Below are 25,050 nucleotides of genomic sequence, written 5' to 3'. Positions count from 1 at the left end.
ACAAATTCATTATTTAAGAAGGCAGAAACAAATTTAAAAATCTAAAGGAAGTAGTGGAATTTGTGGATTGTGGGGGAAAAAGTACTGGTTCTATAGAGGATTGGGGTTCATTTCACCTTTTATATTTATGTGATCTTGAGCAAATCATAACATCACTGAACCTTAATTTCCTCATCTATAAAATCAGGGTATTGGGCCAGATGTTTTGCTACATTTAACTTTATTTCTTTTTCCCTTCCTATAGCATAGTCAATCTATATACAGGTCTGATTTTGATTTGAATTACTTCAAAAAGGTCTTGTCACAAATTTGTGTGCTTTTATGTATAGGTATTCTTCAAATGTTGAAAATAAAAATTGCTTTCATTTAAAAAATTTTTAGTAAACTCATTTTAACGGAGCCACTATGAATATTTTTGTACCAATATTTCCTTTTTAGGATGTTTTGAGGGAATGACATTCTAGAAATGAAATCATTTGGGTGAAAGGTATAATTATTTTTGTGGGTGTTATTGAATTTTGTTCTACTTTTTTTCAAAATATTTGCACCAATCTACAGGTCTTCCAATAATGAGGAGGCACTTTTTACTCCCTCTAACTTTTGTTCTTTATCCTTTTTCTTAATTTTTGCTTCTCCTTTATTATTTCATTTCTATGTCATCTTCAATCTCTCCTCCTTTACTGACTTCAAATATAACTCCATATTTACATTCTCTAGGTTATTCTCAAGATAGTTTCCTGAAAACTACATGTAGTTAAAGGTACTCACTGGGTCTTTGTCTATTCAAAACCATTGCTCATGGAGGCCTTCCCCACCTCCCAGAGGATGCTACCCTTTATCAGACCAGTTCATTAGAACAATAGCAAAAATCCTTCATCATAAAGGAGCACATTCTCCCATAGACTGGAGGATACCAAAGATAGGAGAGGGAATTTTTATAGTCTGAAAAACTCATGAGCTTAAAATTGCTTCCTAGATTTAGAGACTATTTCCACATTGACGTTTCCCAACAGTGATAACAAACGGCATCTGTTGGACCACTTTCTCCGTTGTAATGCTGTTGCTGCCACCTGTTGATCATCCAATGAATTTCCACTAGGTAGTTGGTTTCATCATTTTCCCTCCAAATTGCTGCAAAGTTTCTCCCCAAAGAGTCTTTATAACTTTTTTAAAAATGCACAGATTCAGAGCTATTTTATATTTCCCACGAGAGAAACTGAATCACTGCCACACCACACCAGTGTGACAGAATTCCTGAGTTAAAACGTCTTTTAAAAAATACTCCAATTTCCCTATCAGCAGGATCTCCTTAGGTTAGCTCTTTAATTGGCCTGGGATGTATTTCTTTCCGTTCCTGTAATGCATCTGACAGAAGTGTCAGGGCCACGAAGATCAACCCAGCAGTTCTTAAATATTTTGGGCTTAGGACACCTTTATGTTCTTAAAAATATATCTTCTGATAGGTACAATACTAGAAATTAAAAATTTTGTTATGAAAATAGTTTTGACTTCATAAACACCCCTCTAAGGGTTAAGGACACCCAGATCATGTTCTGATCTACAGCTTCAGTTAGTCATATTGGAGGGATGTTTTGAAGGGAAGAAAATGACATTAAAAAGCACCTACTCTGTGCCAGACACTATGCGAAGCACTTTACAAACATCTCATTTTATCTTCATCAGGATATCATCATATCCTACTCTATGAGGTAGATAATGGGCTTTTTTTTTTTTTTTTTTTTTTTTTTTTACAATATGTTAAGCTTATTAAATACAATAAAATCCAGAACCACCTCAGTCTGTGTGCACATATTGTGCTCCATTCTACAGGGGAAAAAACTGAGTTAAGAGATTTATCCAGAGTCACTAGTATCTCAGGTTGGATTTGAACTCAGGTCTTCCTGACCTCACACTTAGCATTCTACCCATTATTCCACCGACCTGCCTACAGCTGACAATTATTGTGTCGGGTTTCTACAGCTATATTCAAATTGCTGTTGTCTTTTGATTTCTAAAGCCTTCACTTCATTTACCCTGTCACCCCCTGAAACTAATATCTTTCAAAGCTAATCTTACAGAGTCTTTTATACTTATTGCCTTCATATTCTTATTTCTTAATACATTGCAATTTATTTTTCCAGCCCCATCATTCTACTGAAACTGCTCACTCCAAGTTTAACAGTGATTTAAGGGGCAGCTAGGTAGCACAGTGGATAGAGCACCAGCCCTGAAGTCAGGAGGACCTGAATTCAAATCTGACCCCTCAGACATGGAACACTACCTGGCTGTGTGACCCTGGCCAAGTCACTTAACCCCAATTGCCTCAGCAATAAATAAACAAATGAATAAAATAAAAAATTGATTCAAATGCTAAATTCAATGGCCCATGACATTTGACCCATCTCTGCAGTTTGTTAGAAATGTTGAACCTGTTCTTTTGAACTACTTTCTTGTTTTTTCCTCCTTATCTACCTGTTTGATCAGTCACTCTCCTTTGTCAGATCAATATTCCTGTCCAACTCTGGGTGTCTATTCTGGGCATTTTTTCTTTTTTCTTGGCTCAACAATGATTCCCAAATCTGTAGGTTTAATCTTTTCTGAACTTATTAAATAAATGTAACTCCTGTTCCAGAGACCATTGGTATGGGATTCTCTCCTTATTAGAGGAAATAAATTCCTAACCCCCATGAGAGGCAGAGTTAGTGAGAAACCAAGAGAGTTTCAGTTCTTGACTGGTATTCAATAAGACTTCTTGAGATTTGAGTCCTTTCAGGTATTTCTGGCTTCCAGCTGGAAGAGGTCAATCCCATTTCAGATTGCTGAAGGAAATTACTCTGGGAAAACATAAAAAGAGCTGACAAGTCTTTATCACATCCCTATCCCTACCCTGGTATATAAGATGTTTTGGGGGTTTCTTCCTTGGGTGACATCAACAACACTCTTTCTTGGTTGAGTTTCCAATAGGAAAGCTCTTTCATTTTGAATTGCCTGAAATATATTCTTCTATGTATACTTTCTCTGATTTTTGTTTTACTATGATTTGGATAAATGGATTTCTTTGCCATTTGCTATGTGTTCATTGTGTAACTGGTATTTGGTGGGAAAGGGATCAAGTCTTGGGCACAGAATTAATGACAAAGTAATCAGAAGTTAGATTGGACCTGATCATATTCACTAAACTTAATGATATTTAAGGGAGCTGATAGATTAATTTTAGCCCAACCTCCCTTCCCTCTGAGAACAGAGTAGCTTCCAATCCCAACTTCCTGCTCCTTTTCCTGGAAAGTTTCCCATGGAGAAAGGTGAGGGGAGAAGAGACTAGAGAAATCTATTCTGCCTCCTTTCCAGCCATTCAATTACAAACCTTTCTACATAGAAATATTTCATATATATATATATATATGGATATATCTATGGGTACATATATATATATATATATATATACACACACACACATAAACATATATATATATATATATGGGGACATATAACCAATAGCTTTCTATTTTTCTCTACCCAAATGGCTCATTGGTATCTCAACTCAGCACTTCCAAAATGTAACTCATTATTTTTTCTCCAAATTTCCTTATTTCTATAGAATAAACCAATATCTTTCTAGTTATTCTGGTTTGTAACCTTGGTGTCATTCTTGAATCTCCCCTCTCTCACACCTCCTTTGCCAGCTACACATTAACATTGTTCAGGATTTACCATAATATACCTTGCACTTCCTTTCTACTAAAATAATTATCTTAATTCAGATCTTTATCAACTCTTACCTTACTTGAACCAGTTGTTCTCTTAATTAGTCTCCTTGCTTCTCATCGTTCCTTTCTAATCCATCTTCTACATGATTTCCAAATTTAAATTCCTAAACCAGTTTAACTTCTCTACTAAAAATTTTTCAGTAGCTCACTAATATCTCTGTGATAAAACAGCCATTCACATTCTGGATCTCATCTCCATTCTAGACTTAATTTCTATTATCCTCCTTCACACATTCTATATTCTAGTCAGTTGTACCCCAAACTCAGTTCCAGTAGTTATAGTTCAATTTGCAGCAATCTTTCTCCATGTCATCCTTTCCCCAATAAAATGAAAGAAACATTAATTGTTTGCATTTTCTTTGTTCAAGGTGTTTATTGCATCTCAGAGGGCATACATACATGCACTGGGTTTTTAAACCAAAATACAAAGGAAAGCCATTTTGAAATTAGCTTTGTTATTTTTCCCCCATTACAGTGTATGTTATCCCCACAGTAAATTCAGATACAACCACTTGTAAATGGTACCATACATCGATTAAATAATTTGAAAGACTTAGATGAACATCTTTCCAACCCAATATGCTTTCACATAGAGCTGCCAAGCCACTTGTAACACTGATCAACAGTGACCTCATTTATGCATCGAAATCTTCAGCCAAGCCATCAGCACAAATAGTATGAAAATAAACGAAAAAGGGAAAAATACAATATATACAGTGAAAGAGCATATTCATTGAATTAGTTTAAATCCTAATTATAAATGGTACAAAAAAAAACCAAAACCCTATACAGAGCTCATTTTGGGAATGGAGAAACATTAGTCTATGATACACACATACACACCACACGCGCGCGCGCACACAAACACACAAAATTACTGAACAGATGTACATAAAAGATGAAATAAAAATAACAATCTTTGCAGTAATATGACTACCTACATATCAAAGAATGCCTCCACAATCACTTTAAACCCCTTATGAGAGAGCACAATTATGGTTGCTTTTTTTCCAACTACATGAGAATAAATTGACCATTTACTTAATCTTCAGTGCTTTTAAGCATAGTTGAATAAATGAGCCAATTTAGATGCAAAACTTGTCAAATATGATTAAAATATATATTTTTAAAATATAACAATGATAAATATGGTATTCTTTCCAATATGATTCTTCATTCTTGGTAAGGTAGCTTCAAGGAGAAGTGTTTATTATGGAAGTTAACTTTTATATTTCTTTAAATTATAATATTTCTCAACATATACAGTGCCACAAAAATAAACATTTTTCACAACAATTGAAATTTCTGTGATTGGAAAAATGTACTCCACATCGAAAAAAAAAGACTTTTGTATATTTTAGAGTGTTTTCCTTATCATCTGATATTATCACATATGCCTTGTAACAGAGATACAGAAGGAAACAGAACTTATGGAGAAAGTTTTAGGGTTTGTCCAAAAGTTATATACATTGAAACCTTCAAAAAACACAGATACATTGCTCCAAACAGCTTACCATACAACTGCATAATCTGTCCCACAGGAGGTTCAGAAAAGCACTAAAGGCATCAGAAACATACATCATTGTTTAAATTGTAAAACACACAAATAACCCCAATACACTAAAAGTGAGAAAGTTGGGATAACAGCTAAGGTAATACACATTCCTAATGTTCACTTTCACAGCTGGGCTACACGTTTTGGAAGAGAAGATATGAAGAAGCATTGGGTTTGGTACTGGTGGCTCACTTTGAAACTCTTGAGCATCAACTTATTTGTAGTCTCCAAACTCACTTTCTCCCCTTATTCAGTCACAAAAACTGCAGCTATGGAGACAAAAAAAAAAAAAAAAAAAAAAAAAAAAAAAAAACTTCAATTAGAAAGTATGATGTAATAGTCTCTTCCAAGGTACACTTTATATTTATTTACTTTTCCTTAAAGTTTCACTTCAATGTAGCTAAAATCTATATTCCTCTTAGATCACGGATTTAGGCCTAGAATAAACCTTGGAGGTTCAACATCTTTCATTTTGCAAATGAAGAAATATTTTCTTTTCCTTTGAATTTATATATTATTGAAAATTTCTCACTGTACCTCTCAAAAGCTCTACTAGTACATGTTCTTAATTGTAAGAGTGAGCAGAAAAACAATCACAACTTGGATTAAAAAAAAATTCTTCAGAAAATACATTGGGGAAGTTTTCAAATATAAATTACTTGAAAATCTCAGATTATTATTATCTAACTTAGTTTTGAATATTTTACTTCTAAAACTAAGTACATTCATTAAAAAAAAAAAAGCCACACAACTACTTCTTCCATTCCATTCAGTTTTATTGTAAAAGAGGGCTATGAACTAAGACAAGTGACAAAGCAAAGTGAGTCCTTGCACCAAATCTCAATGTAATACAAAGCCTATCAGAAGGAATGGTATTATAAAGGGAGGCACATATATCTTGGTGCTCTTTGCACCTTTAACTTTTAAGGGAAAGTAGAAATTGTCCTCGGTGTCTCTCTCTTAATTCAAGTCAAACCACATGAAAGCAGAGGAAACAATACCTGAATACTTACAGGCAGCAAATCTGGTTATTACTTTGTCAAGTGAATGAAGAATTTAGGTACAGATTTAGGACTCCAAATAAAGAAACATGAATGCAAGAAAACTTAAGCCAGGAGCATCCTCAACCCTTGAAAATTTACAACATATAGTAAAGAATTTATAATAAACATTTTCTAAACAAGGTGCAAATGTCCACCATTAATTTTCCATGCTTTAAAAATGATATAAACATTCTTGAAGAAATTTTAGGGGAGACTTCTAAAGTTATAATTGCTTAAATAAAAATAAGATCATTCAAAACCCATTATATTTATTCAAAATAACTATATTTTAGAATAAAATGCATTAATTATATCATAAATTTTAACTTTTTATAATTTCTAAGTCAAATGTGTGATTAAGATCAAAGTAGTCATATTTAAAAAGAAACTTGTGGAAAATATCATTTATACTTTTATCTCTGTAATCTTGGGAGTATAAAGGCTGGAGAATGGACACCTTATTCTTTAAATTAAATAAAGTTAAATAATTCATTGACAATTTTGGTAAGATTTTATTCCAAAGTCTTCAATACCTACTTGTGGCATAAAAGTACCTCTGGGTTCTAGAAATTTATTCTAGTGGTTACATAGCCTCTTAGGTCCTACTAGTGACAGGTTGAGTGTCTATAATTTGAAGGTCAGTCTTATTTGGTGCAGAAAGACTCTTTACCAATAGATTGGTCACAGAGTGATGAAATTTTTGGTTACAGTGAAATAACCATTAATATGAAATGAAAAAAACATTTTCTAAAGCCTGGAAAGTATGATCTATATAGCTAAAGGGACTTTCCCCACCAATAAATCATGAATATTTTGTAGCAATATATATATATTAGACAAGATGTTCCAAAAGTCTTAGTTCAGTTTTAAGCTTTACTAGCCTTTCAGTAATATTCTATGGGTTTCTTCTTCAATTAAATGTAATGATTTGAACACAAGAAATAGTTAAGCACTGTGTGATTACTGCAAACCCATAAACAAGCTCAATATCATATACCTTTTAATTGTTTATAAGAAATCCTTGATGTTAAGATCCGCTAGTGGGTCCTTTGCTGGAGGTTTCTTAGGGCTCTGAGTGGCAGGTGTAGGGCTTGGAGAAAGCTAACGGAAGAAAAGCCAGCCAAAGAAAGCAGGCATAGAAAGCAAAGAAGAATATACAAGAATTAGATAGAACACAAACTATACAGAACAAACATGGAAAAGATTAGATGCTTAAAGATTACAAAAACAAAACAAAACAAAAAGCAACAAATCCAAAGCAAAAAAAGAAAACCAAGATCCATAATGTTCTACCTAGTCAAAATATAAAATCTGATTTGAGATTGAAAAAATAAAACCTCAATATTGGGTTTAAAAAAATTGAGGACTTTGGTAATAGAACAAAACTTCAGTCATTGTAAGGATGATGTGACCAACTAGTCTAGTTTAGTAAGACACACATATCAAAAGTGTATAGTCAAAATCCATTTCTCTACATAAAGGAATTTTTATATCAAAATATTAATACCACTAAGCTAAGAAAGTTAAATGGATTTTTCCATAATAAGAATGAGTTTGCAGAAAGTTGTTTAAGAATTATTCAGTGGTTAGTAAAGTGTACTTCAGATTTCATATTAACAAGTGCTAATCAAAAATATAATAAAGTTTATCCTAATTGGATAAACTTATCTAGATAAATCGTGTATCTAAAAGGTTAATTTTATTTTTTTTAGCCTTTAAGACAGAAGAAGGTAAAGTTGATTATTGATAGTAAAATGAATGTCTCTTAATTAGTACATATGGATATGCAAATATCCATATAGCATTTGAAAGAAAAAGCTGGACTCTGTTTTGGTTCAGCTGCCATTTAAGCCATTTTTATAATGCCTTGACCAGAGATAAGGGCTCAGAAACTTAGTAGTTTTTTGTTTCCTTTTTTATTAAAAGGAATGTAAACACACACACACACACAACCCTCCTTGTTTGTAAAATACAAATATACTAAATGATATTTACATAGCTTTATAACTTTTGTCATGGGGAACAACAGAGTTAGATGTGTCTTCTATGTTATATCAAAAAATACATAGCTGTTCTCTCTTGGCTTCTGTGTCAAGGCTTTTTCTTCCTGTCTCCTTTGCCGAGTCCAATCATGGATGAATTTAATTGCAGATTTTTAAAATTCAAGCATCTTCAATACATAAATGAGTTCCATAAGTGTATGTTCAGCCCTAATCATTCTCCTGACTCACCAACTTCCTCCATGCATCTATATCTGTATGTCCCACTGACATCTCAAGGTCAACATGCTTAACTAGTTAGCTAGTCAACCACAATTTGTTATTTTCCTCAAGATCTAGTCCTTCTCTAAACTTCCCTATTTATTTTGAGGATCCACAATCTATGTTACCCTGTTTCACAACACTGGAGTTGTCTTTGGCTTTTCCTTTCCCCCCGTGCCATCAAACTAATCAGGTGCTAAGTCTTGGCCATGTTACTTCCAAAACATCTTACTCTGTGTTTTCTCAATTGTACAGTGGAGATAAAACTAGCACCTCCTTCCCAGGGTTATTGAGAGGGTCAAATGAGAAAATAATTGTAAAGCACTCAGCACAATGCTGAGCCATAGTAAGAAATATACAAATGTTTGCTAGCTATTATTACTTTTCATCTCTCTAAATACATATGCATATATACGTATTGATATATAAACATATATATGTATGCGTGCATATTATTTCTGTGTATATGTAGTATATACCATTAAAGTATAAACTTCTTGCGAGATTGCTTTTTTTTTTTTTTTTTTTTTTTTGGTCTTTGTACCTCCAATATCTAGCAAATTAATTGCCCATGGTAATGGCTTAAGAAGTGCTGAATTTAATTTTATAAATTTTTTTTTTTTTAACTCAATCAGCTCTGTTGGATGGAGTATGATACTAAAAAAGCTAAGACTGAGGGTTTTGCTAGTTAGCTAGATACAGAGAAGATTAAACTTGTGTGTTATTTTTATTCTAGTTCAACATTTTGCAAATGCAGAATATCATTCATGAAGGACATGGAATTAAGCAGGACCCACTCTTGAAAAATAGCTCCAAGGACAGTTATTCTGTTTTTGTAAATAAAGAGAACACATATTGTGAGCTACAAAGGGATAATGCTCTTTTCTGTAGGATTATATAATTCATAACCTCCAAAGTAGCAACTTTGTTGCTGCTTATAATCTAGACATTTTTAGAAAACTGGAACCTCTAGGTTTGAACCAAGCGCAATTCTGATACTATTTACGCACTTTTCTCCCAAAAATTCTCAAATGCCTTTCTTATCCTTGCTGTCAAGTTGTCTTATATTTGAAGTTGTAAGAAGAGATCTGGGATGTTTTCTAAACTGTCTGAATAGAAATTAATATTCTTACAACTTTATGTTACTATTTCACTAACAAATAACAAAAATATACCTGTGCACCGGGAACAGAGGCGGCTCCAAACGGCGGCCGCATCATGGGCTGTGCAAACATGACTGGCTGTTGTGGCATCATGGGTACACCTGCTCCAGCAGGAGGCTGAAATACCATTTAAAACTTGAGAACATGAAACTGAATCTTCTATAGAGAGAAATTTAATTATGGTGATCTCTTACCATTCCAAATCCTGTTCCTGGCTGTCCAACAGATGGTGCACCAGCAACAGGAGGAACTGTACTAGCCGGAGGTACAGATCCCTGCTAAAAATATGAAAATATGCACACCATTTTTAAAGCTCATAGAATATAATTTAAAATGAGTGCACTCAAAGCATATGAATTTTATGTTTTATCCCCTCCCCACTTCACAAGTAAATATGACAACAAAAAAAACTTTCCCAAGAGCAAAAAGGGTTACTACTCTTAGGGTATGATGATATATAACATCATATCACCAGCTGGCATGTAGCACCTTCTCACTAGCTTTTTCTCCCCTCTCATTCTCACATTTATCACTTCTACCAGTGATGGGCCTCTAAGAAAGCTAACGGGGACCAAGGAAGGAGACAAGACTTTGAAGAACACAATAAAGGATTTGGACTTTAACTCCTGGCTGCATTTGGGGTGATTACACCGAACTGAAGACTACTCCCAGAAGCCCCCCAAAAACCTGCTCCCAGAGAAGATTATAATTTAAAGAAGAATATTACAATTAAATGTCTACTATGTTTGAGATACTATGCTAAAAACAAGGGATATAAAAAGAGGCAAAGGCAGTCTCTGTCCTCAAGAAACTCATATGGGGGGAACATATGGGGAAATGGAGGAAACAATAAGAAAACACACACACAGAGACAAGGTAATGGTAAATAGGAAATACTTAAAGAGGGAAGGCACTAAAATTAAAAGAGTTTGAGAAAGGGTTCCTATAGACAATAGAATTTTAACTGGGACTTGAAAGAAATCAGGGAAGCCAGGAGGTAGAGATGAGGAAGGAGATCATCCCAGGCATGAAGGACGACCAAAGAAAAGGCCTAAAAGAGAGAGATGGAGGTTTTGTTTCTGTACAGCCAAGAGGCCAGTGTCACAGGATCAAAGGATTTACGTGGTGAATAATAAGAAGATTGTAAAGGTTGGAAGGTGCTATATTGCTAAAGTCTTTGAATAGAAGATTTTGCATTTAATCCTGGAAGTGACAAGAGCCACTGGAATTTACTAAATAGAGGGATGACATGACTAGAATTGACCTTTAAGAAAATCACTTAGATGGACGAATGGTAGATGGATTAAAGTGGGGAGAGATACAAGAGTCTAGGTGAGAGCTGATGAGGGCCTGAACTAGAGTGGTAGCAGTACCATACAGTACAGTACAATAGGAGAGAGGGGTGAATTTGATATTTTAAAAGTGAAATCAGTAGGTCTTGGCAACAACATTTTGGACAGAGGGGTTAAGAGATAGTGAAGAATCTAGGAATCCTGGGTTGCAAACTTGAGGAACTGAGTGAATAGTGTTGCTCTCAATCGTAATAGGAAAGGTAGGTGAGTGGACAGGAAAGTTTAAGGGGAAAAATAATAAGCTTAGTTTTGAATATGGTGCAGGCCCTCATTATCTCACACCTAGACTATTTTAACATTTTGCTCTTGGTCTTCCTGCCTCCTCTTTTTTCCTTTTTAGTCCATACTCTAACTCAATTGTAAAACTGATCTTTCTAAAGCCAAGGTCAGATAATGTCACCTTGTGCTGCACACTCCCCTGTGACCTCTCCCCTATCCCCATGCCTTCCTATTGTCTCTGGCTTCAAATACAAGAGCTTCTATTTTGTTTGTAAAAAACTTCCCTAACACAGGCCTCTTCTATCTTTCTTCAAATAGATCTTTCCAGTTCTTTGAATCTCAAGAGGAATAGAAAAAGATCTAAGTGTGTTTCTTTGTTCCTTTCCAACATGATGAAGACCATACATCTCTAGTTATATTGAATGGGTTGATTTGGTTAGCTAAATGGGTGTCCTTTTCCATTCTATACCACACAATATACCCCTTTAAAAGCGAAGTACTTGGTGAAAGAAGCCAACTTGTACTTCATAAAATAATTTTCAAGTCATCAATTTGTCTACATGTATTGTATTCTCAGTCTTTTAAGGAAAAAGAAAGTAATAAATCAAGTAGGTAATACTTATAACATGACATTACAGAGAGATACCAGTAATATTTTAAATCTTGCATCAAAGATGTATTTAAGTTTAGTAAAAAATTTGGTAAGCAGAATTAATAGAACTTTAATATAAAAATTAACTTATACAATAGAAAACTGCCAAACCTTCCTAGTTAAAAAATATTTTAATTACAACTAAGCTAGACAAATAAAAATTTATATAATTATAGTTACAATGAATAAGATATTAAATAAAGACCTCCAAAATGATGAAACCTACAAAAAGACTTCCAGAAAGCTTTGCCAATATATAAACGCTTTAATGTTTAACTCCATTTAAAATATTATATTTAACATAAATAACTGTCCACATTATTTTTCCTTGTTAAATAAAAATATTTAATGAAATAATGAAAGTTGCTAGTGAATTAAAGATCATTCACATTTGTTTATATTTCATGGATGAAAAGTGGCAGAACATTGCATGAAAGAATTTAAAGAGAAATACAATCATTTATATTTTGCAAATATCCCACTAAATCATAGGTTTGGATGAGGACACATTATTACATACCAAAGGGCCACTTGGTGGGACACTAGTAGACCATGTTGCTGGTGCTACTTTCGGTTGCCAATTAGCTCCTCCTGTCAGTTTCCTTTCTCCAGCGTTCCACTGAAGATCTCCCCTAAAATAAATGTGCAAATGGAATAAGCTAATCAGAAAATAATTATAACTGAAATTTGAAATATGCTAAATCTTTGAGCAAGGAAAATCCTGATTAAATATCTATTATGATGTGTAAGGTAATTTAGTAGCTTGAAAAAAAGAAGTATATTATAAGATCTCTACTTCCTACTTCAGGATATTCCAATTTGCCAATTAATTAAACTACGTGTTCATATCTTTCATTGATTATAAATATTACAAAACAACTACAGAAAATATTGTATATATGCTGTTCAATGGTTAGCACTCAAAATTAGTAGTTCAAAATGAAACTAAATATTTTAAACTAAAAATAACTCATTTAACTTCCAATCACAAAATCAAATATTTTAAAATAATCCTAAATATGTTTTAGTGATAACTGAAAAGAAGTAAATATTTTGTTCCTATAAAGTACACATTTATAAGGTAAATAATTAAGATTTTTCCAATCTTATGTTTTAGAATTAATAAATTTCACATTCACCCTAAAAAAAGCAATGACTACTTCACATTAATACTTAATCTACAAAAAAAACAAGAATTAATTTTGCTGGTTCCCCTTAAGAGTTTATGTATTTTATGATGAATAGCTGAATTAATTATAGACAATGGTTTTGCAAGAAAACTTCAACAATACCATTCCAGCCTTCAGTTTGGTAAAAGACAAAAAAGAATGGTTTATAGTACTTACTTTTTTGATGTAGTACCAGAAATCCCAAGATCTGCAATTAGATAAAAGCATAAAATATTTACATCTTATTTTAAAAAATTTAATGGGATGATTTAAATCAACTTCAAAGATTTACATTGAGGAAAAGATTGCTTTCAAATCACCACAGAACACATATACTTGTTTAATTAGATGGATATTTTTTCCCAAGCTTTCAGAATTTATTCTCAAAATGCTATTCTGTTTAATTATTGCCAAATAATTAACTAAAATATTAATGACTGTTAATTTTATTTTTTGCCAATTCATGATATGAAATAGGACTAGATGTTTATGAAAAGTCAAAGAATATCAACCACACAAGTAAATTTGAGTCAACTGTAATTGACTGGAAGAGAAAGGCAATTTTGGAATGATGTAAATCTAAGATAATTTCTCCTCTTCCTGAATTAATCAAGGCTGCTGGAATACTGAAAATATTGATTAATACCAGAATCCAAGAAACAGACTGTGCTTTAAGGAATGCCATTCTTACCTATTGTTCTATAAGAAATGATGAGTAGGATGCTTTCAGAAACTTTCAGGAAGTTTTCCAAGAACTCATGCAAAGTGAACTGTACTTGGTACAAAGTAATAGCAAATGTTGTGGGATGATCAGCTGTGATTGACTTTGCTATTCTCAGAAATACAATAATCTAAGACTACTCTGAAAGACCTATGATGAACAAGGCTCTATACCTAGAGAAAGAACTAATTATGTCTGAATACAGACTGATGCATACTTTTAAAAAATTATTTTTCTTAAAAGAAAACTTTTTGGAGGAGGGGGGTCTATGTTTTCTTTCACAACATGACTTTTATAGAACTGTTTTGCATAACTTCACATGTGCCTTCTCAATGGAGAAGACTGTGAAGAGGGAGGAAGGGAGAGAGCTTGGAATTCAAAATTTTAAAAAAATGTAAAAAAAATATTAAAAAAGATATATTATTCTTAAAAGTAACTCTAAAAATTAGATGTGAAATTTACTAAAATAAATTTTCTATCTGAATATACTAGATTACTATAATAAATAGTATGCTAGATACATCTCTTTACTAGATTACTGATACTAGAACCATGAGCTATGGCTATTGTAATCCCAGTCATACATTAATAACCAATATTTGGGCTTGACAAGTCTCTCCTCAATCCCTCCATCAAAATACAGCATTCAGTGTTTACTATATACCAAGCATTGTGTGTGCTAAATTTCAGGGATACAAAGAAAGGTAAAATAATCCTTGCCCCCAAGGAGTTTGCATTCTAATATAGGAAAAAACATCTAAAAACTATATTCATACAAGATATTTACAGGGTGGAGATAATCTTAGAAGAAATGGCACTAGCAAGCACTAGCAGCTGGGAAGACTCTGAAAGGCCTCCTCCAGAATGTGGAATCTTAGTTGAGACTCCCGCAAGCTTATCTTAAAGCATCCCAAGATCCCATTAGCTTTCTGTGCCTCAGTTTGAATATTCTACTGGAAGTCTTCTATCATAATGATCTAGCTATCTAATCAACTCTGAATCTAACTGTATTATTATCTAGCCCACATCACATCCATAAGAATAAGAGAATAATAATAATAGCTATTAATGACTAGTGTTTATATAGCATTTTAAAGGTTGAAAAGGACATAATATTCTCATTTGACTATCACAATCTTGGGAGATAGATGCTATTATGATGATAGTTTAACAGATGAGGAAACTGAGGCACAGAAAGGTTAAGTGCCTCAAGGCCATGCAGCTAGTGAGTGTCTGAGGCAGGATTTGAACACAAGTCTTTCTGACACTATATCTGACACTTTATCCACTAAGCCATATAATTTATAAAGATTAAGAACAAAGAGGAAAGGATTTATGGAAAGAAGGAAATGTTCTTCATGAGGAAATGGTAGAAAAGAAATGTCAGTTTTATAATAAAAATATTCCAACATGCAACAAGGAAAAGTTTTGTTTTTTTTACTTTAAGTTCAAATTCATTTTCCCCCTAGCAAAACCCAAAACAACATTAAGTCTAATAAATTATGTATAATCACCAAAACAAATTCTCATATTAAACATGTCCTACTCCCTACTCTCCTTACTGCACCAAAAAAGAGAAAACAAAAGTCCTGTCTCTCTGTAAAGCAAAATTAATTATCTCTACATTATATTGTATAAATTTTTCTAGTTTTTTCACTTCATTTTACATCAGTTTATATTAAATTCTCTCCAGGTTTTTCTGAAACTATCTCTTTTTATCCATTCTTATAGTATAATAATATTCCATTGTATTCATATACTAGAACTTGTTCAGCCATTCCCCAAACGATAGGCATTTTTCATTTTTCAAATCTTTAGTACCATAAAAGGAGCTGCTATAAATATATTTGTGCATATTATCGCTTTTCCTTTTATCTTTTTAGTGTAAAGACATAATGGTGATACTATTGGGTATGATAGTTTTGCAGTAGTTCCAAATTGCTTTCCAGAATGGACTCTACCAATATTGCAACAATGTACTTGTTTCTCCCCTTTTTATCATCTTAACCAATCTGACAGGCATGAGGTAGCAACCCTCAGAGTTATTCTGTTTATTTTTCTCTAATCATTAGTGAGTTATAACATTTTATTTTATAGCTAATGATAGCTTGAATTTCTTCATCTGAAAAAAATGTTTATTCATATCCTTAGACCACTTATCACTTGGGAAATGGCTCTTATTCATGTAAGTTGGACTCAGTTTTCTATATATCTTTGAAATAAGACCTTTTATGAGAAGTTGGCTGCAAATGTTATTTCCCCCAGTTTCCGCATTCTCTTGTAGAAAGATTTTATACAAAGGAAAGAGGAGCCTTGAATTAGCTTTGACTTTTTCTCTAAGGCATACATGTAGTTCTCCAGGTGAAGAAGTCAGAAATTCCCTACTATGCAAAATGAGAAGTATCCACAACTGTCAGTAAATCCAAAGAGATCTTTTACTAATTTCAAAAAGGAAAAAAACATGTTATTTATTGAGGTGGCAGGGAGGTGAATCAGCTACAGGTATAGCTAAAAAAGGCAAATCAGGAGTACTGAATTCTCAGGCCATGCACTTATAAAATGACAAAGAATATCCCCAAACTTATACTGACTCTGGAGCACAGGTATTCTTTTTAGCATCATTTCAAAAGGATATATTAGATATTAGGAAACATACTAGAAGAACAAAGAGAAGAGGGGAAATTAACAGCTGGATAATAAAGTTTTTTTGATTTATGGTTCAAGATGAATGCGGAACTATTGAGTAGAGATAAAACGATTCTGAAAAGAATTTCCTAGAGATTTGCTATCTAAGATGTCTTTAAGTCAAATATGAAGGGGCAATAATAATTACATTAGATACCATATCGAACATAAGTGAGAGAAAGAAGACAAGTCACATAAAGCAATTCTCTTTTTTTAAATTTTTTTAAATTTTTTTTGTTTTTTTTTTAAATTTTTTTAAATTTTTTAAAAATTTTTTTTTTTTTTTAGCAATTCTCAAGAGGAAGAATGTGTATATACTAATGTGTAGAGAATGGACAATGAATTTAGTGTTTTTTAAAGTTTTTATTGATCTTTTTTTATATTATCATAGTTATTCCCAGTATTCCTTTCTCTCCCATCCAGAGAGCCATCCCAGATAACAAATAATATTTTTAAAAGACAAAAAAGAAAAGAGGAAAACAATCAGCAAACTGATGAATATGCTGGAAAATATCTGAAAATATGTACATATGTAACACTTATGAACTTACTAACTCTACCAAGGAACATATTGGGTGTGCCCTCTCTTAAGTCTTCAATCGATTTATGCTTGATCTTTAAACTTTTGCTACACCCACTTTAGATATGTGTGTATATGTGTGTATTCTTCTTTCCATTTACATCATTGTAATTATGTTGTATATTGTTTTCATGGGTCTCCTTATTTTATTCTGTATAAGTTCATGTAGATATTTTGATGCTTTTCTGTATTAAACACATATAGAATTTCTTATGGCACAGTATTATAATATTCCATTACATTCATGTATTAAAAAATATTTCAGTTTATTTGTTTAGCCAATCCCCAATCAATGGGGATCTACTTTATTTCCAACTCTTTGTTATCACAAAAGTACTGCTATAAATATTCCATCTTTAATGATTTTTATAATGATCTTTAATATTAAACTCAGATATGAATTTAGAATAATACATAGCATAATATATAGGCCTAAGCCTAAATTCTGCCACGCTACATTCCAGTTTTTATGACAGTTTTTAATTAAATGAAGTTTTTCCCCTTATTGATAATTTACATTTTTTACTTTATCAAACACTGGGTTATTAAGTTCAACTGTTTTGACTTTCCTTTGTCTATTTTGTTCTGTTGATTTATCTTTACATTTTTAAACCAATACTAGCTGATTTATCTTATTTTTGCTTTATGATGAAGTCTGAAGTTTGGAAATATTAGTCCTTTTTCATCCTTACATGTTCAGCTTCATTTTTTTTTCTATAATATTTATACAGAACTGAAAGAAGGATATTAAAACCTCTTTGTAGCTCAATTAATGTTTCCTTTGTTAATTTAGATGCTAAGGCATTTGGAATATATAAATTTGCTACTGATTTTGGTTTGCTGTATATGGTTCTTTTTCAGTATGATGTAGTTTCCTTGTTTATTTTTTAAATGTTTGTTTTTGCTTTGTCAGAAAGCATAATTGCAATGACTCCTTTTTTTGGATTCACATAATGTGTAATGAATAGTTTTTTTTCCAGCACAGTTTTATTTTGCTTAAGTTTTGGGCTTTTAAATATGTTTCTTGTTAAGTAACAGATTGTTGTATAATTTAAATCGTTCATATTTAAATTTATGAGAGTTAACTATATTTTCCTCTATGTTTTTAATATTTTTCCAAGTGATTTTTCCCCTTCAATTGTAAACTATGTGTCTCTAATTACTTTAATTTTTTTTAAGGTGGCCCTAATTCCACTAGTTCTGTTTGTTTTATCCCTGATCCCCTTTCTAATTTGTTAATCCTTTCCTTTGGAGTTTTCCTTAATAATTCCTAAGAAGAAAATTAAAGTCTAAGAATTTGATGTGGGTGCTGTAAAAGTTCTAAAATGACCTGAGATTTTAATAGGTCATAGAGCAAAGACAGAGGCCAGGGCAGTTAACTCAAGAAAACAAAACAAAACAAAACAAAAGAGGAGCATTATCCAATAAGAATAAAAACAAGAAAGCTAAAGCTTAAAAATAAGTTGAGGATTATAAAAAATGTTAAAGACAACTGAAATAGTTGGGGTGGTAGTGGGGCTGTTTTTAAAGTTTTGTTGTCTGCCAAGAATTAGAAGAGAATAGGTCTACTATTTGGGTGGAGAGGATTAAGGTCAAGAAAAATAAATCCATATAACAAGAGAACACAATGGTTAATAGGCAATTGAAATCAATAATAAGCTAATGAGAAAATGAGACAGAAACAAAAATCTTCCTGCCCTAAATGAACTCAAGTCACCTGTATTACTTCTCACATACTAAATTAATTTTCAAAAATTATTATGAAACCAATATCTGATTTTTTCAGAATCATGGAGAATAAGAGAAGTTACAGAAGATGGTAAATGGGCAAATGATCCAATTTTCAAAAAGGAGAGGTAGATTTTTGCCAACTATTAGTTGATGGTCTAAAATCTGGTTCCGGCTGTGTGACCCTGGGCAAGTCACTTAACCCCAATTGCCTCAGGGAAAAATAATAAAAATAAAAAAATAAAATCTATTTTTGGAAAAATTTTAGAATGGATTATTAAAGGAACTGTGTGTGAGTGTTTAGAAAAGAAAAAAGTCATCACTGAAACTAGCTAGCGTGGGCTCATTAATAATTCTATATTATTTCTTTTCTTTTTTAGACAGGGAAGCTAAACTAGATCAAGCAAATGCTAAAGATAATGCTAAAGATATAGAGTAGCCAATTTTTAGTACATTGTTAAGCTAAGTACCGTTATAGCCTGGTGGACATTATAGAGACACTGGATAGAATATAATACAGAAAGTAAAATCAGACTTAGTTGAATGAGCAGACCCAAAGAGGGTCAGTCTTTATTGAATTAGAGGAAGGTGTTTAATGGAGTGCAATATGCAGTTACACTCTGCAAAATGCAGTCTTTGGCCTTGAATTGGTCAAAATTTTTATCAATGACTTGGGTGAAAATATAAGCATGATATTAATAAAATTTGGATATAATGAGGAACTGTGAGGGGATAGCATTTAGGGTTAGCATTTTTGAGTAATGATGTATGGATGTGAGAGTTAGAATATAAAGAAAACTGAATGCTACAGAATCGACATTTTCCAATTGTGCTGGAAAAGACTTTTGAAAGTCCCTTGGACAGGAAGGAGATCAAATTAGTCAATACTTAAAGAAATTCAGGCTATTCAAATACTGAAGCTTAAATACTTTGGCCACATAATAAAAAGATGGGACTCATTGTAAAAGACCCTGATGTTGGGAAAGATAAAAAGGAAAAGGGAAAAAAGGGCAGCAGAGAATGAGATGAATAATGTTATGGAAAAAATGAAAATTAACTTGGACAAATTTTGACAGATAGATCTATTTCTAACGACAAAGACAAAGAAAAAGAAAACAAACAAAAAAGTGAAAATACTATGCTATTGGGAAGTGCCAAGTCCATCAAAGTTGACCATCATATAATCTTGTAACTGTGTATAGTGTTTTCCTGGCTCCGCTTATTTCACTCCTAGCTGTTTCATTTTTATCTTTGCATCTCTACACAGAATGTATTTGATATAAGCTTGCTGAATTGGAGATCAGTTTCTAAGACTAAAATAAAATAAAAGGCATATAAAGAAGGACTGAAGGCTGTCGAACTGAATTGAATTAATAATTATAGACTCACACTAGGAAAAACATTTATATTCATTGGATAATCCTACTTACTCTTGGTCTTATGAATACAAACATCAGAAGAAGAATATTGGAAACAAAAAATAACTTTCATCAAATAATTTTACTTAATTTTATTTAACTTAAAAGCCAATTATGTTACTTACTGCCTACTAAATTTGCAAGAGATGAATCAAGATCACTTCCAAGGGCTTTGCTTGCTGACATAGCAGGGCCAGGAGTTACAGCTGAAATAGGTGCAGGCTGACCAGCAGGAATCATAGTAGGCATAAGAAGATCTCCTAAACCATCAAACACTGGAATTCAAAAAGACCAGGTTCAGAATACATATATTTTAAAAATAATTACATAATTGAGTTGCTTCTTTTATTTCTTTCTTATTGGGGTGAGGGTAAATAGGGAAGTTGGATTTTTTATTTCATAGATTAACAGAACTCCCAGTTAGGAAATTCACTTTACCAGTGCTGATGGATATTTCTCCCATCATTTATAGATTTATCAGAGTTGCTTGTAATTGAAATTACCTTAATTAAAATTGTGAATGCAAGTAAATAATATACTTTTACAAAAAAAAGCACAAGTATTTTACTGTTGGCAAGAAGATAATTGAAGAGAGAGTTAACTCCTAATTTTTAAAGTGCAGAAACAAAGATCTCTGAAAGCTGAAATAAGTTTAATGAACATCTAAACAATCACTGAATCTAGGAATCATGTAACCTAGGAATATAAATGCAAAGTCAAAACTTTGTTCTAAAACAACAACAAATCCTATGAATTTTGAGCATTTGAATTTGAATATTCCCACATACTAAATGAAATGAATGTCAAATAGTAAAACTTAACAAGTAATATTCATAGTGAATAAATTTACACTTATTCTATATTTTAAGTATATATGAAAAACTATGATTCTTAGTTTTTTATTCTAGGTAACTTACTTTTTCTTTACAACTTTTAAGATCACACCTAAAACACCATAATTACCATAGGAATTTTAAAACAAAAATTTGGCCCTACACAAATTTATCTAATGATTCGTAAAACTTGTCTTGCAAAATGCCATTTGAGAAATTTCAATTGTTCAAAATGGACCATTCCACATACAGACTCACAGTAGGATTTGTTGATACCATATATCCTTAGATTATAGAAAATTGTATTGCTAAAATCAAATACAAGTAATATTTGCTAGACATCTATCATAAATATTGCAATGTTATAATTTAAATTGGGGAAAATATAGCATTCAATTATGCACTAGCTACAGAAGCAACTGAATCATCAGGCAAGGAATAGAATTAGAGTGCTTTTTAAACTCACTTAATTGCCAAAAACTCACCAATTGTAAATTTGTAGTAAGGACCCAGCATAGGAAGAGTAGAATGGAAGAGAATACAAACAAAATGACAGCAGGGATGAAAAAGTTAAAGGCAGGCAAAGAACACTCTGTATTTGTATCTCAACTTTGAAAAACTGAATGCCTTGCAAGCTGGCATGCTCTCCCTGCCAATAGCAGTGAGAGTACACATTCAGATTACTGACTATATGGTACAAAGTATTTGTTTTCCTTTCAGTTCTAAAACTCATGCAAAGATAAGCACATGCAACGAGATGATGTGCATGTTAAGTTAGATTTCTGCTAAAAATTAAAAATAGATTCAGAGAGGGTTTTGTAGGTTATTCCTAATGCTACCCACAAATGTACTAATTGTAAGTAACAATTAAAATTAGTACTTTAAAAATACAGAATAAGAGATCAGTTTGAAATGTAAGGGTCTCAATACCCAATATTTGTTAATTTCTTGATAATTTAAAAATAAATAAGTTATTTTTCAATGAATTCAAAATAAGTTATATGAAAAGTGCAATTTATTTCCTCACCTGATGGATCAAAGGAACTGCTGCTAGTAGTTGATGGTGATGTTCCAAAAGCTGCTTCAAAATTAGGCTGCAGTAAGTTATTCTGAGCTGGTGTTACTGGTGATGGAGAAGGTGCAATAAAAGAACCTCCAAAACCTGGAAAAACAGTTGAAAAGGGAAAAAAAATACGTGTTTAAAGCAATATTATGTACAAATATTGTGGTAAACAGAAGGTAGAGGAGTACAGACACATACACACACACACACACACAAATATTTAATTTTAACAATGGATAAAAATTCAGAAGAACCAAATAAACTGATTTTTTAGTTTCCCAATTCTCTTATTGCAATTTAACTTCTGTATTAAGTAAGTTTCGATTCTTTACCCACTAATCAAATGAATATTCACTATGTACTTGTTTTCAAGACACTGTGCAATGCTCTGGGAATACAAAGAGAAAAATGAAAGTCTCTGTCCTCAAGGTGCTTCCATTCTTGAGAAAAGAATACATGCACACATGTAAGTAAATATATGTTTGTTTCAGGAAGAGGCTAGTGTAGTTGGTTGGGGAGATTAGGAAAGGCTTCGTGTAATAGATGATTCCCAAGCTGAACTTTGTAGGGATCCTGTAAAATGGTGGTAAGCAGAAAGTATAAATGGAATGTGTATGTGATGATCAACCAATAGGCCAATTTGAGGTTGGCCTCAAGGATGAATGAAGGGGAACAACAGCAGGCTGGAAACTGGTTGTGTGAGGTTTTAAATTCCCAACAGAGGAATTTGGATTTGATTAAAGATGAAATAGAAAGAGAAGGAATGGCATAGTCAGACTTGCTTTAAGAGTATCATTTGGGTAGTTTTTAGAAAATAAAATGGAGAGGGGTGAAGATGGGAGATCAACTAATAAGTTATTGTACTAGTCCAGGATATAACTGATGAAGGCCTGAAAGAAAGTGGTCAATATGTGAGTAGAGAAAAAAAGATGAAGGCAACAAATATTTAGGAATACAAAAAAGTTAAAAGTTATAGCTTATTAGCTATAAAATGGAAAAAAAAATTAGCATTCCACTAAGATGGAATGGGTAATATTTTTAAAGTGTTATTTTTACTGATAATTTGTTTTTATATTGCAATAATTTCTGAATATATATCCCTTATCCACTCAATGAGCTATCCTATATAAATAAGATTGAAAATCATCCACAAGGGGGGGTGAGAGTATATCAAACATATCAACCATATCCAGAAGCATATGTATTATTCTACACCCATAGTTCCTTACCTATGCAAAGAAGATAGGGAGGTACATTTTCTTAGTTTTTTTCTGGGGACAAATTTGGCCATTATAATTATACAGTATTCACTTTTCATTTGCTTTTCCTTTCCTTTTACATTGTTATAGTTGGGTATATTCTTTTCTTTGTTTTACTTATTTTCCTGTGCTTTCTTCTTAAACTCCTTTGAATTCCTCATATTCACTGCTCCTTTTAAGCATTAGTTTAGTTATTTTCCTTTCCAAATACTTTTCCTTCTTCCATTCTCTCCCCCATTTAAAAAGAAGGCAAAAAATATGATACCCATTTTACATATGAAGTTGTGTCAAACATATTTTTGTATTAGCCATGTTCTGGAGTGGGCAAAAATAAAACCTAAAGGAAGTAATATACTTCAATCTGCAATATAAATTCATTAGTTCTTCACCTGTAGGTGGATAGAATTTTTCTTTATGAAATCCATTGGAGTTGTGGTAGATCACTGTACTCAGTGTATACACTGTTTCTTAAATTCACTAATACTATTACATTCATATGCCATAATTTGTTTGACCATTCCTCAAGTGATGGGCATCTATTTTGTTTCTAATTCTTTGTTACCATAAACAAAACAAAACAAAACAAAACAAAACTCCAGTTGTCGGGTGAATATAACTCCTTTCTTTTTTTCTTTTGCCTTCTTGGCGCCTGGCAGTAGGGCTCTCTGGGTCAAAGGATATGGATATTTTCAGAGAGGTAATTCTTTTTCCTTTTAAATTTAACCCCTTCTCCACCAATGAACAAAAATCTTTCTTTTCCCCTACTCCAAACCCTCTCTGAAAAAGAAAAAAATCCACCACTCTTGTATTAATGTATTTAGTTAAGCAAAACAAATTCTTTTCTATAGCCTGAATCTATTACTTCTGTGGGAGGTAGGTAGTACAATTAATTCATCATGAGTCCTCTGGAATCATAATTTGTCATTGAGTTGATAAGAATTTTTAAGTCTTTCTAAGTTATTCATCTTTACAGTGTTATTTGTTATTGTGTGCATTTGGTTTTGCTTGCTTAAGTCTGCATTAATTCATACTAGTCTTCCTTTCTCTAAAAATATCTCTTCATTAAGTTTTACATCATAATAGCATTCCATTACATTTATATACCATAATTTAGTCATCCATTCCCCATTTTGTGGGCATTTTTTTAGTTTCCAGGTCTTTGTTATCTATCACAAAAAGAAGTGGTATAAATATTTTTGTACATAATTCTTAAATTCTTAATTCTTAAATTCTTAAAGTGATAAAATTAAACAAAAAAGCATTTAGGGTAAAAACATTTTTTAGTTAGTCAATAAACAGTTATTAAGTACATATGACATGACCAAGCACTGTGCTAAATTCTGGGGATGCTAAAACAAAAGACATTCTCTGCTTTTAAGGAACTCATGGTTTAATAGTTGTACAATAGTCTACTACACCAATCAGGAAGCTGCAATATCAGAAGAAATAATAGTCCAACAACCCCTTGGGAATAACAAATTCTTAGGATTCAAAAAATCTTTTGATCTTAATGTTAAGAAATAACAATTGAGAGAAATTAATATTATATCATTACATTAATAATTATTAATTTGTGATCTAT

At 32.2% G+C, this 25,050-nt stretch overlaps 1 protein-coding gene across 15 annotated transcripts in view; it reads right to left on the bottom strand.

Annotated features, from left to right (window-relative positions):
- Positions 1-4,120: 4,120 nt before the first annotated feature.
- The window catches only part of SNAP91 (synaptosome associated protein 91), a 144,337-nt gene continuing 123,407 nt past the window's right edge, over positions 4,121-25,050 (bottom strand). For 12 of the 15 annotated variants that reach the window (XM_031964565.1, XM_031964576.1, XM_031964573.1 and 9 more), the window contains 8 exons: positions 22,174-22,308; positions 20,439-20,588; positions 13,359-13,389; positions 12,533-12,644; positions 9,984-10,067; positions 9,802-9,906; positions 7,363-7,466; positions 4,121-5,591 (listed from right to left, as the gene is read on the bottom strand). In XM_031964565.1, coding sequence (XP_031820425.1) covers positions 7,374-7,466; positions 9,802-9,906; positions 9,984-10,067; positions 12,533-12,644; positions 13,359-13,389; positions 20,439-20,588; positions 22,174-22,308 — 710 coding nt within the window. In that variant the 3' untranslated portion in view covers positions 4,121-5,591; positions 7,363-7,373. The remainder of the gene's footprint in view (positions 5,592-7,362; positions 7,467-9,801; positions 9,907-9,983; positions 10,068-12,532; positions 12,645-13,358; positions 13,390-20,438; positions 20,589-22,173; positions 22,309-25,050) is intronic. The other 3 variants (XM_031964572.1, XM_031964577.1, XM_031964574.1) reach the window with 1 other exon arrangement.

The sequence above is a fragment of the Sarcophilus harrisii genome, chromosome 4 (assembly GCF_902635505.1).
Source record: "Sarcophilus harrisii chromosome 4, mSarHar1.11, whole genome shotgun sequence".
In the NCBI taxonomy this organism is placed as follows: domain Eukaryota; kingdom Metazoa; phylum Chordata; class Mammalia; order Dasyuromorphia; family Dasyuridae; genus Sarcophilus; species Sarcophilus harrisii.
Note: the sequence above shows the minus strand (reverse complement) of the source record. Positions and strands in the feature narration are given on the sequence as shown.